At 40.6% G+C, this 22,500-nt stretch overlaps 1 protein-coding gene across 2 annotated transcripts in view; it reads right to left on the bottom strand.

Moving 5' to 3' along the window:
- Positions 1 to 22,500, bottom strand: part of erbb4b (erb-b2 receptor tyrosine kinase 4b) — a 975,361-nt gene that overhangs the window by 235,517 nt on the left and 717,344 nt on the right. For both annotated transcript variants that reach the window (XM_061879863.1, XM_061879864.1), the window contains 2 exons: positions 17,364 to 17,518; positions 2,990 to 3,034 (listed from right to left, as the gene is read on the bottom strand). In XM_061879863.1, coding sequence (XP_061735847.1) covers positions 2,990 to 3,034; positions 17,364 to 17,518 — 200 coding nt within the window. The remainder of the gene's footprint in view (positions 1 to 2,989; positions 3,035 to 17,363; positions 17,519 to 22,500) is intronic.

The following is a 22,500-nucleotide window of genomic DNA, read 5'->3' as shown; positions in this document are numbered from 1 at the left end:
TAATCAAACTTGCGTGCAGTCTTTCCCTCGGATCCTCGGCCTATTGGAATCATGAATGCCTGATAAGCCGTTTTCAAATCATGCACAAAAGGCAATACTGCCACCAGGCAGCAGATACGCGAGATATGCGGCGCTCAAACTGAGATGGACTTCTACTGGATCACAGCTCTGCTATCGGAGATCTGATAAGAACCGATCCCCTCGCCGGGTCAACTGAGCGACATTCTGCTGCTCCTTTTTCCCAACAGCACTGTCTCATGTTGAGCAGAAGAGTGAAGATGTTTCTATTCTTTAAACCCGATATGTGTCCTGGAGTTATCTCCGTGCTTTGGAAACAGGCTGCATATTTATAGCAGGGTGTACAAACTTTTGACTTGGGAGCCATGCTGGGCTATAAAAAATGTGACTGGGAACCAAAAGCTGACTGCATGTAAAGTAACAATATATTTATAAACACATATACTGTATATCCTATGTGTGCACATTTATATATACATATTATTATTATTATTATTATTGTTATCAATATGACATACACGTGGCGCAGTGGGAGAGTGGCCGTGCGCAACCCGAGGGTCACTGGTTCAAATCCCACCTAGAACCAACCTCGTCACGTCCGTTGTGTCCTGAGCAAGACACTTCACCCTTGCTCCTGATGGGTGCTGGTTGGCGCCTTGCATGGCAGCTCCCTCCATCAGTGTGTGAATGTGTGTGTGAATGGGTAAATGTGGAAGTAGTGTCAAAGCGCTTTGAGTACCTTGAAGGTAGAAAAGCGCTATACAAGTACAACCCATTTATTTATTTATATATATATATATATATATATATATATATATATATATATATATATATATATATATATATATATATATATATATATATATATATATATATATATATATATATATATATATGTATATGTAGGTGTGGGAAAAATCACAAGACTACTTCATCTCTACAAAACTGTTTCATGCTTGAGGTTTCATGAAACAGTTCTGTAGAGATGAAGTAGTCTTGTGATTTTTCCCACACCTACATATTGCGCTTTACCACGGTATCGAGCACTATTCTCTGGATAATCCAATATATATATATATATATATATGTATATATATATATATATATATATATATATATATATATATATATATATATATATATATATATATATATATAAAAATATATATACATATATTGTGATCCGATGGTCGGATTTTCACAGATTGTTGTTTTGTTCCATTTTCATATCATATTTCGGTAGTTTGACCTCCTTTTGTCCTGTTTAGTCTGTCACCATGGTTACATATTATTTCCACCTGCTACTCTCGGTTCCCGCACACCTGTTACCCGCAATCACCATCCTTATATAAGCCAGCCTTTTCTGTTCATTCATTCTCGGACTCTAATTTGCTCTCATGCAACAGTTGATGTCTTGTGTTTTATGCACTTTCTCGCTAGCTTCCACGCTAAGCTCTATTTCATTCCTAGCTTTCATGTTAGCGCTTTTGTTTTCCCTTTTTGTGCCTTCGTGCCAAGTGTTTGTGTTTCTGTTCGTTTTCCTAGCTTTCCATGCTAGCGCTTTTGTTTGCCTTTCTGTTAGCACCAGTGTTTTTGTTCTTAGGGCGGTCATAGCTCGGTTGGTAGAGCGGCCGTGCCAACAACTTGAGGGTTCCAGGTTCGATTCCCGCTTTTGCCATAGTAGTCACTGCCGTTGTGTCCTTGGGCAAGACACTTCGCACACCTGCTTCCAGTGTCACCCACACTGGTTTGAAATGTAACTTAGATATTGGGTTTCACTATGTAAAGCGCTTTGAGTCACTAGAGAAAAGCGCTATATAAATATAAATTCTCTTCTCTCTCTCTTCTTCTCTTAGCCTGTTTTGAGTTAAATACATTTTTATTTTTTACCTCAAGCTGTGTTCTTGCCCGACACATCCCTGGAGGAACAAATCCGGCATCGCTATGCCGCATGAGCTTCACAATATATATATAATGAGGTGGCGACTTGTCCAAGGTGTACCCCGCCTACCGGCCGAATACAACTGAGATAGGATCCAGTGACCCACCGCGACCCCAAAAGGGACAAGCGGTAGAAATGGATGGATGGATATATATATATATATATATATATATATATATATATATATATATATATATATATATATATGTATATATACATTTAAGAGTGTGTGGAAGTTGGACTAAAGATTTGTAATCAATCAGATGTATCAAGCAGCTAACATGGATAAATGTGGAGAGAGTCTTTGTTGCATTTTTTTCCCATCGTGCATTGCAGTGGATTTAAATCGGTGTCATTTTGAAGTATGTGTTGTGCTTGGACATTTTTTTTATAACATCCACAAAGTTCAGTGAGCTGGTTGTGACACGTGCGACATGTGCGTTGTGACAAGCGACAAAGTTTGTTTGGATTGGGTCATATATATAAATATTGTGCTTGGGCCACTTAAAATTGAAATTCATGGTCATTAACCTGACTTATGTACATTGTCGACCAGGGGGCGGCAAACTTGCAGCAATTATACCGTCAGATATTTGAAAATTAAGTTAGAGGCCCCTTATAGACTAGATTCATATTAAACTCATGACGTGTCAGTAAACTGAACACGCTGGCGGGCCGTAGTTTGGACACCCCTGATCTGTAGGTAAGAATCTAACAAACAATATGAATAGAGCATTAATGCTGCACTGAAAATAAATACACTACCTACTGTGGATTTGGATTATATTTTGGCCTCATTCCTGTGAGAATCCTGCGAGTGACTAAAGCATTAAAGAGTGAGGTTGGTTAATTTATCCAAGACGAGTTGCAATGTACTCAATAACTTCATAGGTAGCATTTGTGAGCAGATACAGTTTTAGTTTTAAAAGGCAGATCAATGTTTCTTAGCATCTTTTGGAAAGGTGCGCATTTATTTATTATTTATTGTGTTCCTGTTCTGACTTGAACAACAGAGAAGTCATCATGTACCTGTCCATCCAGCCAATACAGTCTTGAAGTCTCGGTCCAGTGCATCTGCATGAAGACATGAAGGACTGAGTTAATGATCTGAGGATATTTAGATATGTCAAGCAAGTAATGCCAGAAATGATTATATAGATGAAATTTACAAATATTATTTGCAAAGGTTCGTTTATTCCAGTAATGATGTTCAGTAGGTGTGAATGCTTATAAGTGGCAGAGGCTAACAACATGCACATCATTTTTTCCCCCCTTTTGAAATCATTTTGATGATTGCGGCTCACAGATTATGAGAAGCCCAAATTGAAAATCTCACAACATTTGAGGAGTTGAAAAACCTGCAAACAAATATCATCAAAATGAAAACAAATATAGATCACCAAAATGATAACAATGTATTCTCTCCCCCAGGGATCAGTAAAGTACTTTATAGTCTATTCTATTCTATTCTAAAGATTATCCAATAAAATCCTCCATAATGATAATCCAATAAAATCATCAATAAAGATCATGAAAAAGATAATCAATAAAGTTAATCCAATAAAATCATCAATAAAGATCATCAAAAAAGATCATCAGAATGATAATCAATAAAGTTAATCCAATAAAATATTTAATAAAAATCATCACTAAAGATCATCCAATAAAATCACACATACATATCATCAAATTGATAACCAATAAAGACCATCCATAAAAATCACCCAATAAAATCATCAATAAAGATATTTAAAATGATAACCAATAATGATCATCAATAAAATAATCAATAAAATCATCCATAAAGATCATCAAAATGATAACCAACAAAGATAATCCATAAAATCATCAATACAATCGTCAATACAGATCATAAAAATGATAACCAACAAATATCATTAATAAAATCATTAATGACGATCATCAATACAATAATCAATAAAGATTATCAAAATGATAACCAATAAAGTTCATCCAATAAAAGATTCAATAATGATCACCAATGAAGATAATTAAATAAAATCATCAATAAAGATCATCCAATAAAAGTATCCATAAAGATCATCAAAATGATAACCAATTAATATAATCAATAATGATCATCCAATACAATCATCCATGAAGATAATCAAAATGATAACCAATGAAGATCCTCCAAAGAAATCATCTAGAAAGATAATCAAAATGATAACCAAAACAGATCATCAAATGAAATTATCCACCAAGATCAGCAAAATGTTAACCAATAAAGATCATCAATAAAATCATCAATTAAATCATCAAAAAAAAAATCTATAAAATCATCAATAAAGATCATCAAATGAAATTATCCACCAAGATCAGCAAAATGATGACCAATAAAGATCATCAATAAAATCATCAATAAAGATCATCAAAATGATAACCAATCAAGATCTTCAATAAATTAATCAATATAGAAAATCAAAATGATCATCAATGGAGTTCACACAATAGAATCTTCAATAAATAAACCAATAAAATCATCAAAATTATAACCAATAAAGATCATCAATAAAATAATCAATGAAGATAATCAAAGTGATCATCTATAAAGTTAATCCAATAAAATCTTCAATAAAATCATCAATAAAGATCATCAAAATGATAACGAATACAGATAATCAATAAAGATAATTCCAAAAAATCATCCATAATGATAATCAAAATGATAGCCAATAAAATCATCAATAAAATCATCAATAAATATCATTAAAATGATAACCAATAAAGACAATCAATAAAAATCATCAATGAAGATCATCAAAATGATAACCTATACAGATAATCAATAAGTCATCAATACAGATCATCAAAATGATAATCAATAAAGATTATCAATAAAATCATCAATAAAGATCATCAAAATGATCATCAATAAAGTTCATTCAATAAAAATCATCAATAAAGATTGTTCAATAAAATCCTCAATAAAGATCATCAAAATGACAACCAATAAATATGATCAATAAAAATTGCTAATGCAGGCTTCCTACCACAACACTTCCTGTCTAGTCCCTCCTCCTTTGTCGATGATGTAAGTGTTTTTTTTTGTTGTTAATGTTTATTCATGTACCAATATGGTGGTCAAAGTTAAAGAATTGTTGTGATTTCTGATTGTTTGTGAGGGCACCCATTATTAGACTTCTGTGTATGCGTGCATGTTGACAGAGCAGCACATGCAGCACAGTTTGTTGTTTAGGTGTGTTTATTTTGGAGATTTTTATTTTTTTCGATTTTACCTCATTCAAGAAATATGAATTACTCAAAGTATTGTGAGTAATCCAACGAGATGACTTGTTATTTTTGACAGCTCTAATATTTCCTCTATTGTTCGCATTTAAACAACTGTAACATGAGATTCTACATTGAAAATGTTTAAAGGAAACAAAGTTAACATTGCCAGACTGCAACTTATCTTTAAGTGTCATCTACATTATATGATGTTTTGATTTTAGGATTACATGCAATTGGTTGAATTCTTGCTTTGTCTCTTTGTGTGGAGTAGGGTTGTACGGTATACCAATTATGGTAACGCAGAACTAATGAATCAAAAACGGTACTATACTCTGTTTGAAAAGTACTGGTTCCCCATTTTTTGTTTGTTTTTCTTTTTACAGGCATGACGGGTCTTCATGACGGCGAGGAGCATGTTCGGCAACGCACAATCACAGAGTACTTTCAAGCAGACAAGGAGTGTAGATGAAAAGGGAGAATGAAGGTGTTTTGGTTCAAAAAACTAAAGATAAAGGTGAAGTCATAACACTAAAACGCCCTCAGGAAGCAGCGTACATACATCCGCAATCGGCAGTGTTTTAACTACTTTTAAATCACTAACCCTTGTCTCCATGGCGACAAATAAAATGCCTGCAGGACGAGGAATAGCTAAACATGCTTCTCTACACACCATAAGAGGATACTAACATTAGATAGTAATCCTGATTGTAAACAAATGCCATGGGTGGATGTACACCTGACATCCACTGTAATTATACCAAGTACAAAAGCGTATTCAGTTGATACAGATAGATAGATAGTACTTTATTTATTCCGTCAGGAGAGCTCCTTCAGGAAAATTACAATTTTCAGCACAATCCCATTCAAGATCAGACAAACATTACAGGGAGACAGAACAGGATCGCTGACGGGTCTGCCGGCTTCCAGCGCCCCTTACAAAAAAGATGGCATACAGGTAAACAAGGGGGGGTGGGAGAAAAAAAATAGAAGATTAAAATAAAATAAAAAAATAAAAAATCGGTCTTAGCCTAGGCCCTGGAGTGGGGGTGCAGACTGAGGCCAAGGGAAAAGAACAACTCATAGCCATAGTACACATCCCTCTTACACACATGTAAGAGGGAAACATCAAACATCAAAGAATACAAAGGACATTAAAGACATTAAAGCAGCAGATACAACCAGACACTTCTACATACAGCTATGAATAAAAAGTAAAAGAAACATATCCACTGCCTCTGCGGTGTTCTACGCCATCGTCCGCTGGGGAGGAGGGAGCATGGCCAGAGACTGAAGCAGATCCAACAAAGCAACCAAGACAGCCGACTCCACTCTCGGCCAGTGTCCAGTCCGCATGGATGAGCGAGGATACGTCCAAGGTGACTGAGGTGTCCGACACCTGCTCACCCAGTCAAGACACCGCGGAGCCTCTCCGTCCCAGCGCTCAGTGCTAGCTCCGCAGCCCTGTCCCCTCATCCGCATCTCCTCCAGTCCCTCCAAACAGACTCTGGTGTAGCAGACACCCAGCATCTGGTCTCCATGGCCAAAAGGCTCCCGGGAGGCAGATCCAGAAGTCCACAAAAAAAGCACCACAGAGGTCACGAAAGTGCCACCCCTTGTCACACAGTCCCAAAGGGTCCCGGACCAAAATGCAAAAAAATATAATAACACATGAAAACGAGGGAAACACAAAAGGATGATAAAAGAGCACAGAGCTCCTGCCTACAGCAGCCACTACAGCAGCGCCATACGACTATGATTACATCGATATTTTTATCGTCACAATTTTTTATTTCATTTTTTTTTTTCAAATATCTAAGGACATAGGTCCCTAGACACATATGATCCTGTGACTACTTAAAGTTAAAGTTAAAGTACCAATGATTGTCACACACACACTAGGTGTAGCGAAATTATTCTCTGCATTTGACCCATCACCCTTGATCACCCCGTGGGAGGTGAGGGGAGCAGTGGGCAGCAGCGTTGCCGCGGCCAGGAATCATTTTTGGTGATTTAACCCCCAATTCCAGCCCTTAATGCTGAGTGCCAATCAGGGAGGAACCGGTCCCATTGTTATAACCATTGGTATGACTCGGCCGGGGTTTGAACTCACGACCTACGGATCTCAGGGCGAAGACTCTAACCACTAAGTCACTGAGTAGGTATCAATCAAAGTGTTTTGTTGTGAGGCATTAAAAGCCACAAAATGCAAACAAGTCGAACACCCACCTTTGATGCTGAGTGCCAAGCAGGTAGGTAATGGGTCCCATTGTTTTAGTCTTTGGTATGACGTGGCCAGGGTTTGAACTCACGACCTACCGGTCTCAGGGCGGACACTCTAACCACTAGGCCAATGAGTAGGTATCAATCAAAGGGTTTTATTGTAAGGCATTAAAAGCCACAAAATGCAAACGGGTCTAACCCCCAATTCCAACCCTTGATGCTGAGTGCCAAGCAGGGAGGTAATGGGTCCCATTTTCATAGTCTTTGGTATGACTTGGCCGGGGTTTGAACTAAACGACCTACCAATCTCAGGGCGGACACTCTAACCACTAGGCCACTGAGTAGGTATCAATCAAAGTGTTTTATCGTGAGGCATTAAAAGCCACAAAATGCAAACGGGTCTAACCCCCAATTCTAACCCTTGATGCTGAGTGCCAAACAGGTCGGTAATGGGTCCAATTGTTATAGTCTTTGGTATGACTTAGCCGGGTTTTGAACTCACGACCTAGCGATCTCACTCTACCCACTAGGCCACTGAGTTGGTATTGGACTGAAATGTGTAGTATCATCCAAAACGTATGTAAAGTATCAAAGAAGAGAAGAATAAGTGATTATTACATTTTAACAGAAGTGTAGATAGAACACGTTGGAACAAAAAACAAGCAGATATTAACAAGAGGATTAATAATACTTTTTTACAACTTTTCCCTCATCATGTTGAGAAAATAATAGGTATATAAATGACACAATATGTTACTGCATACGTCAGCAGACTAAGTAGGAGCCTTTGTTTGTTTTCTTACTACTAAAAGACTAGTTTCACTATTGTATTTAAAGGGGAACATTATCACCAGACCTATGTAAGCGTCAATATATACCTTGATGGTGCAGAAAAAAGACCATATATTTTTTTAACCGATTTCCGAACTCTAAATGGGTGAATTTTGGCGAATTCAACGCCTTTCTGTTTATCGCTCTTTTTGCGATGACGTCAGAATGTGACGTCGCCGAGGTAATACAGCCGCAATTTTCATTTTCAACACATTACAAACACCGGGTCTCAGCTCTGTTATTTTCCGTTTTTTCGACTATTTTTCGGAACCTTGGAGACATCATGCCTCGTCGGTGTGTTGTCGGAGGGTGTAACAACACTAACAGGGAGGGATTCAAGTTGCACCACTGGCCCGAAGATGCAAAAGTGTCTGCCGCCAGACCCCCATTGAATGTACCAAAGTGTCTCCACATTTTACCGGCGATGACAGACATGGCACGGAGATGTATGGATAACCTGCAGATGCATTTGCAACGTAAAGTCAACAAAATCACAAAAGTGAGTTTTGTTGATGTTGACTTATGTGCTAATCAGACATATTTGGTCGCAGCGTGACTGCTAGCTAATCAATGCTAACATGCTACGCTAATCAACGCTATCATGCTATTTACCGGCGGTGCTAAAGCAGACATGGCACAGAGATGTATGGATAACCTGCAGATGCATTTGCAACGATAAAGTCAACGAAATCACAAAAGTGAGTTTTGTTGATGTTGACTGCCAGCTAATCGATGCTAACATCCATCCATCTTCTTCCGCTTATCCGAGGTCGGGTCGCGGGGGCAACATCCTAAGCAGGGAAACCCAGACTTGCCTTTCACCAGCCACTTCGTCTAGCTCTTCCCGGGGGATCCCGAGGTGTTCCCAGGCCAGCCGGGAGACATAGTCTTCCCAACGTGTCCTGGGTCTTCCCTGTGGCCTCCTACCGGTTGGACGTGCCCTAAACACCTCCCTAGGGAGGCGTTCGGGTGGCATCCTGACCAGATGCCCGAACCACCTCATCTGGCTCCTCTCGATGTGGAGGAGCAGCGGCTTTACTGTGAGTTCCCTCCCGGATGGCAGAGCTTCTCACCCTATCTCTAAGGGAGAGCCCCGCCACACGGCGGAGGAAACTCATTTCGGCCGCTTGTACCCGTGATCTTACCCTTTCGGTCATGACCCAAATCTCATAACCATAGGTGAGGATGGGAACGTAGATCGACCGGTAAATTGAGAGCTTTGCTTTCCGGCTCAGATCCTTCTTCACCACAACGGATCGTTACAACGTTCGCATTACTGAAGACGCCGCACCGATCTGCCTGTCGATCTCACGATCCACTCTTCCCTCACTCGTGAACAAGACTCCCAGGTACTTGAACTCCTCCACTTGGGGCAGGGTCTCCTCCCCAACCCGGAGATGACATTCCACCCTTTTCCGGGCGAGAACCATGGACTCGGACTTGGGGGTGCTGATTCTCATTCCGGTCGCTTCACACTCGGCTGCAAACCGATCTAGTGAGAGCTGAAGATCCCGGTCAGATGAATCCATCAGGACCACGTCATCTGCAAAAAGCAGAGACCTGATCCTGCGGTCACCAAACCGGAACCCCTCAACACCTTGACTGCGCCTAGAAATTCTGTCCATAAAAGTTATGAACAGAATCGGTGACAAAGGACAGCCTTGGCGGAGTCCAACCCTTACTGGCAATGTGTTCGACTTACTGCCGACATTGCGGACCAAGCTATGGCACTGATCGTACAGGGAGCGGACCGCCACAATAAGACAGTCCGATACCCCATACTCTCTGAGCACTCCCCACAGGACTTCCCGAGGGACACGGTCGAATGCCTTCTCCAAGTCCACAAAGCACATGTAGACTGGTTGGGCAAACTCCCATGCACCCTCAAGAACCCTGCCGAGAGTATAGAGCTGGTCCACAGTTCCACGACCAGGACGAAAACCACACTGTTCCTCCTGAATCCAAGGTTCGACTCTCCGGCGTAGCCTCCTCTCCAGTACACCTGAATAAACCTTACCGGGAAGGCTGAGGAGTGTGATCCCACGATAGTTGGAACACACCCTCCGGTACCCCTTCTTAAAGAGAGGAACCACCACCCCGGTATGCCAATCCAGAGGTACCGCCCCCGATGTCCACGCGATGCTGCAGAGTTTTGTCAACCAAGACAGCCCCACGGCATCCAGAGCCTTAAGGAACTCCGGGCGGATCTCGTCCACCCCCGGGACCTTGCCACCGAGGAGCTTTTTAACTACCTCAGTGACCTCAGCCCCAGAAATAGGAGAGTCCACCACAGATTCCCCAGGCACTGCTTTCTTATAGGAAGACGTGTTGGTGGGATTGAGGAGGTCTTCGAAGTATTCCTTCCACCTATCCACAACATCCACAGTTGAGGTCAGCAGAACACCATCCGCACCATACACGGTGTTAAAAGCGCACTGCTTCCCCTTCCTGAGGCGGCGGACGGTGGTCCAGAATCGCTTCGAAGCCGTCCGGAAGTCGTTTTCCATGGCTTCCCCGAACTCCACCCATGTCCGAGTTTTTGCCTCAGCGACTGCTGAAGCCGCACACCGCTTGGCCTGTCGGTACCTGTCCACTGCCTCCGGAGTCCTATGAGCCAAAAGGACCCGATAGGACTCCTTCTTAAGCTTGACGGCATCCCTCACCGCTGGTGTCCACCAAGGGGTTTTAGGATTGCCGCCCCGACAGGCACCAACTACCTTGCGGCCACAGCTCCGATCAACCGCCTCGACAATAGAGGTGCGGAACATGGTCCACTCGGACTCAATGTCCAGCACCTCCCTCGTGACATGTTCGAAGTTCTTCCGGAGGTGGGAATTGAAACTTTCTCTGACAGGAGACTCTGCCAGACGTTCCCAGCAAACCCTCACAATGCGTTTGGGCCTGCCAGGTCGGTCCGGCATCCTCCCCCACCATCGCAGCCAACTCACAACCAGGTGGTGATCGGTAGAAAGTTCTGCCCCTCTCTTCACCCGAGTGTCGAAAACATAAGGACGCAAATCCGATGACACAACTACAAAGTCGATCATGGAACTGTGGCCTAGGGTGTCCTGGTGCCAAGTACACATATGGACACCCTTATGTTTGAACATGGTGTTTGTTATGGACAAACTGTGACGAGCACAAAAGTCCAATAACAAAACACCACTCGGGTTCAGATCCGGGCGGCCATTCTTCCCAATCACGCCTCTCCAGGTTTCACTGTCGTTGCCAACATGAGCGTTGAAGTCCCCCAGTAGGACAAGGGAATCACCCGGGGGAGCACTTTCCAGTGCTCCCTCGAGTGTACCCAAAAAGGGTGGGTACTCTGAACTGCTGTTTGGTGCGTAAGCACAAACAACAGTCAGGACCCGTCTCCCCACCCGAAGGCGGAGGGAGGCTACCCTTTCGTCCACTGGGTTGAACTCCAACGTACAGGCTTTAAGCGGGGTGCAACCAGAATTGCTACCCCAGCCCGTCGCCTTTCACTGTCGGCAACGCCAGAGTAGAAGAGGGTCCAGTCCCTCTCGAGAGAAGTGGTTCCAGAGCCCTTGCTGTGCGTCGAAGTGAGTCCGACTATATCCAGCCGGAACTTCTCCACTTTGTGCACTATCTCAGGCTCTTTCCCCCCCAGTGAGGTGACGTTCCACGTCCCAAGAGCTAGCTTCTGTAGCCGAGGATCGGACCGCCAAGTGCTCTGCCTTTGGCTGCCGCCCAGCTCACATTGCACCCGACCTCTATGGCCCCTGCTATGGATGGTGAGCCCATTGGAGGGGTGACCCACGTTGCCTCTTCGGGCTGTGCCCGGCCGGGCCCCATGGGAACAGGCCCAGCCACCAGGCGTTCGCCATCGTGCCCCACCTCCGGGCCTGGCTCCAGAGGGGGGCCCCGGTGACCCGCGTCCGGGCGAGGGAAATCCGGGTCCATGTTTTGTCTTCTTCATAAAGGTCTTCGAGCTGCTCTTTGTCTGATCCCTCACCTAGAACCTGTTTGCCTTGGGAGACCCTACCAGGGGGCATAAATCCCCCGGACAACATAGCTCCTGTTAGAGCCTCGATGCTAACATGCTACGCTAATCGATCCTAACATGTTATTTACCGGCGGTGCTAAAGCAGACATGGCGCAGAGATGTATGGATAACCTGCAGATGCATTTTCAACCATATTACGTTTCCTTCCACCCATATTTAATGCGAAAAAAACACTTACCAATCGAATGATTTAAGTTGCTCCAGTGTCACGAGATGCGAAAGTCCTGATCGTTTGGTCCACACATTTTACCGGCGATGTTAACGCAGCTATTCCGCCATGCTATGGCTATGAATAGCGTCAATAGCTATTCGCTCAATAGCTTCAGTTTCTTCTTCAATACTTTCATACTCCAACCATCCGTTTCAACACATGCGTAATCCGTTGAATCGCTTAAGCCGCTGAAATCTGAGTCTGAATCCGAGCTAATGTCGCTATATCTTGCTGTGCTATTCGCCATTGTTTGTTTACATTGGCTGCACTGTCTGACGTCACAGGGAAATGGATAGTCGCATCGCAAATACCGAAAATCAAGCACGTTAAAGCATTTTTTAGGGATATTCCGGGACCGGTAAAATTTTGAAAAAAAAACTTCAAAAAAATACAACAAGCCACTGGGAACTGATTTTTATTGTCTTTAACCCTTTTGAAATTGTGATAATGTTCCCCTTTAAGGACAAAATTGTTCTTCGATTGCAATAATAAACATGTGTTTAATGTACCGTAAGATTTTTGGTTAAAATAAAACCAAAAATGCCATTTTTTGTGGTCCCCTTCATTTAGAAATGTACCGAAATGTATCAAAATAAATGTTGGTACCGGTACTAAAATACTGGTATGGGGACAACCCGGTGTGGAGCCTGTAATTCCCTGCACGCGTCTTCCTGAGAGGGCGAGCTGCTTATGAAGCTGTACCTGTGACAGAGTGTCAGCCCGGTGTTTTCCATTTACGACTACATTGTTATGCTCCAGTGAGCCAGGGGGCTGTCACTCAGGAAAGGAGCAGCAACACACTGGGATGACACACGCTCCCCGCGGAGTAAAATACACAATTGTAGCTCACCAAGCAGTGTTGAATATTGCATGGGGAGATGACTCGCTGGTGAGTGATGGAGAGGAATTTGAAGGACTTCGCTTTTCTAATTGTCCGTCTATTTTTTTTTTTTTTGTGCTGGGCTTGAAATGTGTCAGAATATTACTTTGTGTTCCGGTGACACAACATGAGGACGAAAAGAGCAACAATCATACCGATACTTAAAGGGGAATAGCACTTCTTCGGAAATGTGCAATCCTTATGTAGGACAAAACATGTATGGTTTTCTTTTTTTATGGTTTTTAACTCGTAAACACATGCTAGCAAAATTCCGCTAAGAATGTAAGGAGTGCAATTCCCTCTAATCTGCCTATAAAATGCACTAAAAGATATCCAAAAACCTCCATCAAGGTTTTATATATGTGCTGTAAGTAAATATGTAATATCTAGTAACATTCATAATAACATGTATTATTTACATATTTTGATCATGTTAAGCATATTAATTTCACAGACGCATCACAACGTTCACTTTTCCTTTACTAATCATGGTGGACTTGATGCAATACAACAAAGACTACTTTAGGACAAAAGATGATCCGGAAACTTATATTTTTGAGTTTAAATATAAGGAAGATGATCTACAAGTTTTAGAAGCTGTGTGCTAAACAAATGCAGCTTTAGTCAAACACTAAGCATCATATAACAGTAATGTTAAGTGCTAAACAAGATATACAAACATAATAAAACAATCACCTACTGTACAATGTCTGCTCTCACTGGAATAAAGATTGACGGGATGTTAATATATTCGTCTTTACATCAACAATTTAACATAATCCCCACAAAGGGTTCATTAAAATGGTGGCCACAAACCAGTGTCTTTCCATGTCTTTCTCGTCATCTCCGGGTCTAAGTCGGTAGTATCTAGTAACATTCATAATAACATGTAATATCTACATATTTTGATAATTTTAAGCGTATTAATTTCACTGACGCATCACAACGTTCACTTTTCCTTCAACAATAACAAAACTACTAATCATGGCAGACTTGATGCAAGACAACAAAGACTACTTTGGGACAAAAGGTGATCAGGAAACTTCTATTTTTGAGCCTGAATATAAGGAGGATGATCTACAACAGGGGTCATCAACGCGGTGCCCGCGGGCACCAGGTAGCCCGTAAGTACCAGATGAGTCGCCCGGTGGCCTGTTCTAAAAATAGCTCAAATAGCAGCACTTACCTGTGAGCTGCCTCTATTTTTTAAATTGTATTTATTTACTAGCAAGCTGATCTTGCTTTGCTCAACATTTTTAATTCTAAGAGAGACAAAACTCAAATAGAATTTGAAAATCCAAGAAATGATTTCAAAGACTCTGTCTTCACTTGTTTAAATATTTTTTTTGTTTTGTTTTTTCTTTGCTTCTTATAACTTTGAGAAAGACAATTTTAGAGAATAAAATACAACCTTAAAAATTATGTTAGGATTTTTAAATACATATACCTTTTTACCTTTTAATTTCCTTCCTCTTCTTTCCTGACAATATAAATCAATGTTCAAGTAAATTAATTTTTTTTATCGTGAAGAACAATACATCAATTTTTATTTAATTCTTCATTTTAGCTTCTGTTTTTTTGACAAAGAATATTTGTGATATATATTTCTTCAAACTTATTATGAATAAAATTAAAAAAATATATTCTGGCAAATCTAGAAAATCTGTAGAATCAAATTTAAATCTTATTTGAAAGTGTTTTGAATTTCTTTTAAAATTTTTGTTCTGGAAAATCTAGAAGAAATAATGATTTGTCATTGTTAGAAATATAGCTTGGTCCAATTTGTTATATATTCTAACAAAGTGCATATTGGATTTTAACCTATTTAAAACTTGTCATCAAAAATATATATTTATTGTGAGAAATCATTTAGATGATCAGGGTTTCCACAAAGATAAATATCATTAACTATTAATAATAACAGAGTTAAATGTAAATTGAGCAAATTGGCTATATCTGGCTATTTATTTAAGCGTGTATCAAACTGGTAGCCCTTCGGATTAACCACTACCCAAGAAGTATCTTTTGGTTTCAAAAAGGTTGGTGACCCCAGATCTACAAGTTTTAGAAGCTGTGTGCTAAACAATTGCAGCTTTAGTAAAACACTAAGCATCATGTAACAGTATTGCTAAGTGATAAACAAGATACACAAACATAACAATGCAATCACTTACTGTACAATATCTTCTCTCACTGGGATGAAGATTGACGGGATGTTTATATATTCCTCTTTACATCAACAATTCATCATAATCCTCACAACGGGTTTAATAAAATGGTGGCCACAAACCAGCGTCTTTCCGTGTCTTTCCCGTCATCTCCGGGTCTAAGTTGGTAGTATCTAGTAGCATTCATAATAACATGTAATATTTACATATTTTGATAATTTTAAGCATATTAATTTCACAGACTTCTTTCTAGTCATCTCCGGGTCTGAGTTGGATGACAATGTTGACCAACATGTGGGTTTATGCCCACAACCTTTTACTATCCAGGTGAGAGACATGGTTTATCATCTAGAATTAACTCTCACCAACTCAGAGGTGATGCAGCAGCTCAATATGTCAATATAGCAGCATAAGCGAGTTAGCTCTGCTACAAATAGTTACTCTGAGTTAGCACTTATAATAACATCACTAATACTTGTCAGTATTCAGGTAAATGGAGTATTTGTGAATGTTTTTTGGAGTACTTTACGGGTATGATAGTGTAGTCCTGTTATATACATTGTTAGCCACCTCGTACTTGCCATATTTTACGACTTAGAATACATTAAAAAAATAACAAGAGTATTTGGTCTTTTCTCACAGATCGCAAATGATAATGAGTGATTTTGCTTATTTAGTTCTGCAGCCGAAGTGGTGAGTTTTCAGTTTTTTTCCTTTGGGCTGGAATCTGAAGACTGACGAAAAACCGAGGAGGAAGGAACGCAGAGTTCAGTGAGTACGATTTGAATTACAAAAGAATGCGTATGACTGAAGGTTACGACGCATAGACAAACCCTGTAAATCCTAGGCTCTAACAGGTAAAAAGGCCAATAAGACGGGTGACGGAGTCCGCGAAAAAGATAAAGAGAAAAAACAACAAAAAATTCCGGGAAGTCAACATTGAAATTTCTAAAGTTAAGTAAAAACTAAAATTCTAAAACTGAAGAGGCCAATATACTAAAGGGAAACGGAGTCCACGAAAACTAAAAAATCCATATTAACCATAAACATTTTTGAATTTTAAATTTTGTTGTTTTTTTTTCCAATTTGTACTCAAAAGAAGAGAAATGCCTGGACACTGTACTCTTGTACAGTTCCCAGCCAGCTCTGGCGAAAGATTGTACAAGTACTCCTTTATTTGATTTTCTCTGACCACATGACACAGCGGTTTCTGAGGAAGAGGTTGTTAACAGTTCACAGAAAAGGTCGTAAAACAGTTCAAAGAAGAGGTTTGTAAAAAAGTTCAAAGAGACGTTGGTAAAGAAAAAGGAAGTCGCCTGGAGGGGACTCCGGTCCTGCCTCCTACTCACTTCCACAGACCTTGGGAAAGACAATATCTTTCTGTTCGATTCTAATACGTGAAAGACACAGGAACAACTTCATCTCCACACAGTGGAGTTTTACGAGCCTTACTCTTGGTAGGTTTTAAAGACAGGTTTTGGTCTTCTCTTTGGGAACTCTTTTCACCACAACGTTTTTGTGATCATTTTAGATATGATTATTCTAACAATAAATTTCATAGTTTATATCCTGCGCCAAGTTTAATTTGTTATTGTTTTTGTGTTTCCTCCTTTCGGAGTGATTATCGGTTGTTCCTTTTTGTAGAGCCTGTGTCGATTTTCCCTGACTCTGGAGGTGAAAATAAATTTTCAAAATAAAAGCCTGCCAGATTGTTTCTTACTCTGCGTCTGAGTCCCATTTTTTGACCAAGCCTGACAATTACACGCCCACAAACAGGCACTTTCAACCCTGAAAGACTTTGCATGACTCACCCCTGTGTGCAGTTGGCATGGCAAGGATGACACTCGTTGTTGCTTTCAGCATACTTGAAGATGAAACTGTTGGCACCTTGCAGACCGTCAGGGCACTTCTCCACACAGTTGGGACCGTCCTTAAAATGAAGGCATTGCACACAATGCTCGGGGCCCTGCAGAAACAAACATTTAGGTAAGAAGGCGTGAAAGTCAGTCCATACGACGTGAAACCACGACTAAAGTCACATGGTTGGTCCGCTTCTGGTGGCAACAGTTCTGAGAGCATTTGGTATGTTTAAATGGGTTGATGAAGACATGTTAATACCCTGCAGTGGGCCTCACTTGCTGCACTGACTTTGCACTCAAGTTGTCTGATTTTCTTGTATAAAACACTGCACTGAGTTAATTAATGACAAATTAGCTGGAGTGTATTGGGAGCGTTGGAAGACAAATTAACTGCAATGGTGGGAGAGAACATGCTGTAAAACAGCTGTTACGATGCAAATCCCACATTTGACTTTTTGATGAAACATTTATCAATACAAATGAAACAATAGACATATTGCGCAGCGACTAAACTAATGGAGTGAAAAAAAAACGTAAATGTAACGGTAAACATGTTTAATTCCTTCATTCATTAAGAGCATGTTAATATACAAAACCAAAAAAACAGTGAGGTTGGCAGAGTACAATGATTTGCATATCCTTTTCAACCTATATTAAATTGAATAGACTGCAAAGACAATATATTAATTAGTTAATTTTGCAAATACCCATTAACACAGAATTTAATGGCAGCAACACATTGCAAAAAAAATTTGGCACAGGGACATTTTTACCACTGTGTTACATGGCTGTGGAGGGTGTGTGGTCTGCGGGCCTGCCGCGGAGCAGGGTGTGTAAGGACCGGCCTCAAAGTCAGCGGCAGGTAAGTAGATATCCCAGCTGGGAAATTTTTATCTAATGACCTGTTGGCCTTATTAGCAGCAGCCGGAGTGAGACACGTGGTTGGGAGTTGGAGCAGTGAGACACATGCAGGAGAGCGGAACGAGACACACAGACAGAGCCAGGAAGCAGAGACACGCCGGACTGAAAAGTCCTAGAATATATAGTGCTGAAAAGCAACCGAGACTGCTGTGTGGCAATAAAAGATGTGCTCAAACCTGTACACTGGGCTCAAAAAACATTTATCGGACTCAGGAGAACCCTCACGCCCAGAAACTTTCAAAATGGCCTTTCCTTTTAACAACTCTCAGTAATTGTTTGGGAATAGAGGGAAACAATTTGTGAAGCTTTTCAGGTGGAATTATTTCCTATTCTTGCTAGATGTACAGCTTAAGTTGTTCAACAGTTGTAGTATTTTAGGCTTCATAATCTGCCACACATTTTCAATGGAAGATAGGTCCAAACTACAGGCAGGCCAGTCTAGTACCCGCACTATTTTACTATGACGCCTCGCTGTTGTAACACATGGCTTGGCATTGTCTTGCTGAAATAAGCAGGGGCGTCCATGATAACGTTGCTTGGATGGCAACATATGTTGCTCCAAAACCTGTATGTACCGTTCAGCATTAATAGTACCTTCACAGATGTGTAAGTTACCCGTGCCTTGTGCATTAATACATCCTCATACCATCACAGATGCTGGCTTTTGAACTATGCGCCTAGAACAGCCCGGATGGTTATTTTCCTCCTTGTTCCGGAGGACACAACGTCCACAGTTTCCCCCAAAAAATTTCAAATGTGGACTCGTCAGACCACAGAACACTTTTCCAATTTGCATCAGTTCATCTTAGATGATCTCGGGCCTAGCGAAGCCGGCGGCGTTTCTGGGTGTTGTTGATAAATGGCTTTCGCTTTGCATAGTAGAGTTTTAACTCTCACTTGTAGCAACAAACTGTAGTTACTGACAGTGGTTTTATGAAGTCTGTATTCATTCAATACATAGGATTTCAGCAGGATATATCCCAGTCTTCTGACATGCTAGCAGAGTAGTACATTTTTTTTTAAAGCTTTTATAATTGCAAAGGACAATGTTTTATCAAATGATTGCAATAATGTAAATTTGTTTTAACTATTAAAAAACCAAAAATATGACTTATTTTATCTTTGTGAAAATATTGGACAAAGTGTGTTGTCAAGCTTATGAGATGCGGCGCAAGTGTAAGCCACTGTGACACTATTGTTCTTTTTTATTATTTTTATAAATGTCTAATGATAATTTCAGTGAGGGATTTTTAATCACTGCTATGCTGAAATTATAATTAATATTGATACTGTTGTTGATAATATTCATTTTTGTTTCATTATTTTTGGTTTGTTCTGTGTCGTGTTTGTGTCTCCTCTCAATTGCTCTGTTTATTGCAGTTCTGAGTGTTGCTGGGTCAGGTTTGGTTTTGGAATTGGATTGTATTGTTATGGTATTGCTGTGTAGTGGTTCGTTGGATTGATTAAAAATAAATAAATAAATAAACAAAATAAAAAAAATAAATAAAAAAATAGATTTTTTAAAAATGAGAATCGATTCTGAATCGCACAATGTAAACGATTCGATTCGTATTTGAATCGATTTTTTCCTACACCCCTAATATATATATATATATATATATATATATATATATATATATATATATATATATATATATATATATATATATATATATATATATATATATATATGCGGCAAATATATGAAAATATTTTTTTCCCCTAAAATGTAGTCGGTGTGGCTTGTATCCCGGTGCGCTCTAAAGTCCAGGAAATAATGTAGCTAAGATGTAGCTTGTTTACTTCACTGCTTGCTTCTTTACTTATCCATTACACTTGCGTAATGTTCACATTGTTGTTACTCAGCCAACCATTTTGTAGTGTTTAATGCCTCACAATCAAACACTTTAATGTTAAAATACTCAAAAGATGTTTACCTTATGCCAATAAACATCTGTTCAGGATTTTAACATAAAAGTACTAAAATTAAAGTAAAGTTAAAGTTAAAGTAACAATGATTGTCACACACATACTAGTCGTGGCAAAATTATTCTCTGCATTTGACCCATCACCCTTGATCACCCCCTGGGAGGTGAGGGGAGCAGTGGGCAGCAGCGGTACCGCGCCCGGGAATCATTTTTGGTGATTTAACCCCCAATTCCGACCCTTAATGCTGAGGGCCAAGCAGGGAGGAACCGGTCCCTTTGTTATAGTCTTTGGTATGACTCGGCCGGGGTTTGAACCTACGACCTACCGATCTCAGGGCGGACACTTTAACCACTAGGCCACTGAGTAGGTATCAATCAAAGTGTTTGATCGTGAGGCATTAAAAGCCACAAAATGCAAAGGGGTCTATCAGACCCACAAACGCTGGCTGAGTAACAACAATATGATGGTTGCAAGGAAAATTTATCTGCCAGTTTTTGCATCCCACAGGGATTCTTCTTTTGTGTTTCTGCAGCTGCGGTTCCCACAGAAGGTTGCAGCATTGTTTGTCAACACTGTCTGCTCTCATTTTCTCGCACATTTGGCCGTCTTATGTTCTGTGTACTTACACTCTGTCTTCCTCCTGTCTAGGCCTGCTGTGTGTGTGTTTGTGTGTTTCTGTGCATGTGTGTGTGTGTGTGTGTGTGTGTGTGTGTGGTACACAAATCATCAATTTCCACGCTTCTAATATCCCCTGGTCCAGTGGACCCGGACACCTTTATGTAATAGAAATGTGTATGGTGTGTGGTCATTAAATATGTATTCTGATATATGTTCTTCACAGAAAATGGTAAATGGGTCATACTTGTATAGCGCTTTTCTACCTTCAAGGTACTCGAGGCACTTTGACACTATTTCCACATTCACCATTCACCCATTCACACACACATTCACACACTGAAGGCCCTAACCACGACCCATCAGGAGCAAGGGTGAAGTTTCTTGCTGAAGGACACAATGGACGTGACTAGGTTAATAGAAGTTTGGGATTGAACCAGGAACCCTCAGTTTGCTGGCACGACCACTCTCCCAACCGTGCCACGCCGTCCCCCAAAATGAGTCATTGAGTCTCAGATTTGAAAAATTAATCAATTGGATCATTTTTCTTTTAATTAAAAATGAAAATGGGTCCCACATACCCGAACACTACACAATCATTTAGTGAAGTTAATGGAATTATATTTTATATAGCGCTTTTCTCTAGTGACTCAAAGCGCTTTACATAGTGGAAACCAATATCGAAGTTACATTTTTTTTTTAAACCAGTGTGGGTGGCACTGGGAGCAGGTGGGTAAAGTGTCTTGCCCAAGGACACAACGGCAGTGACTAGGAAGGCGGGAATGGAGATCGAACCTGGAGCCCTCAAGTTGCTGGCACAGCCACTCTACCAACCGAGCTATACCGCCCCATTTAGGCCATTCTACGTGTTAGACCAGGGGTAGGGAACCTATGGCTCTAGAGCCAGATGTGGCTCTTTTGATGACTGCATCCGGCTCTCGGATAAATCTGAGCTGACATTGCTTAACAGGATAAGTAATGAATAATTCCACTTGTAATCACAGTGTTAAAAGTAACATTCAAAATATAAAACATTCTCATGCGTTAATGGTAAGAATTAATTTATTTATTATTGGTTAGTGTTGGGCTTGCCCTCCTAGGGGGTTCTTCAGACCACCAAGCACCGACATGAGAGCCTGTTTTAAGGTAAAATATATATATTTTTTCAATTAGTCTCTCAGTTGCTTTCCAGCAATTGTCTTTTTCTCTTTCGTCCTCACTCGCGCTCTGGCTCCAGCCCCAACCCTGTCTCTCCTCCTGGCTGCTGCTTATAACAGAGCGACAGGTGATTAGATAAAAAGGCCCAGGTGGGCCTTCTACGCACCTGTCGCTGATTTCGAGGCCGGTCCTGGTAACATCCCGCTTTGCTGCAGGCCACGCCCCCTCCACAGTTAGCTTCAGAATAACAATCTTATTACAAAGAATAAGAGACCTATTATACTCTGGAAATGTTGGTCTTACTTAAAAATGCAGGCGTTTAGTTGTGTTCAGTGTTAAAAAAATATATTATATGGCTCTTAGGGAAATACATTTTGAAATATTTGACTTCTTGGCTCTCTCAGCCAAAAAGGTCCCCCCGACCCCTCTGTTAGACACTCACATTTTGTGTCAGATTCCTAAAAAC

Source organism: Nerophis ophidion, linkage group LG19, assembly GCF_033978795.1.
Source record: "Nerophis ophidion isolate RoL-2023_Sa linkage group LG19, RoL_Noph_v1.0, whole genome shotgun sequence".
NCBI classification, from domain to species: domain Eukaryota; kingdom Metazoa; phylum Chordata; class Actinopteri; order Syngnathiformes; family Syngnathidae; genus Nerophis; species Nerophis ophidion.
This window is presented reverse-complemented; position numbering and strand designations above follow the sequence as displayed.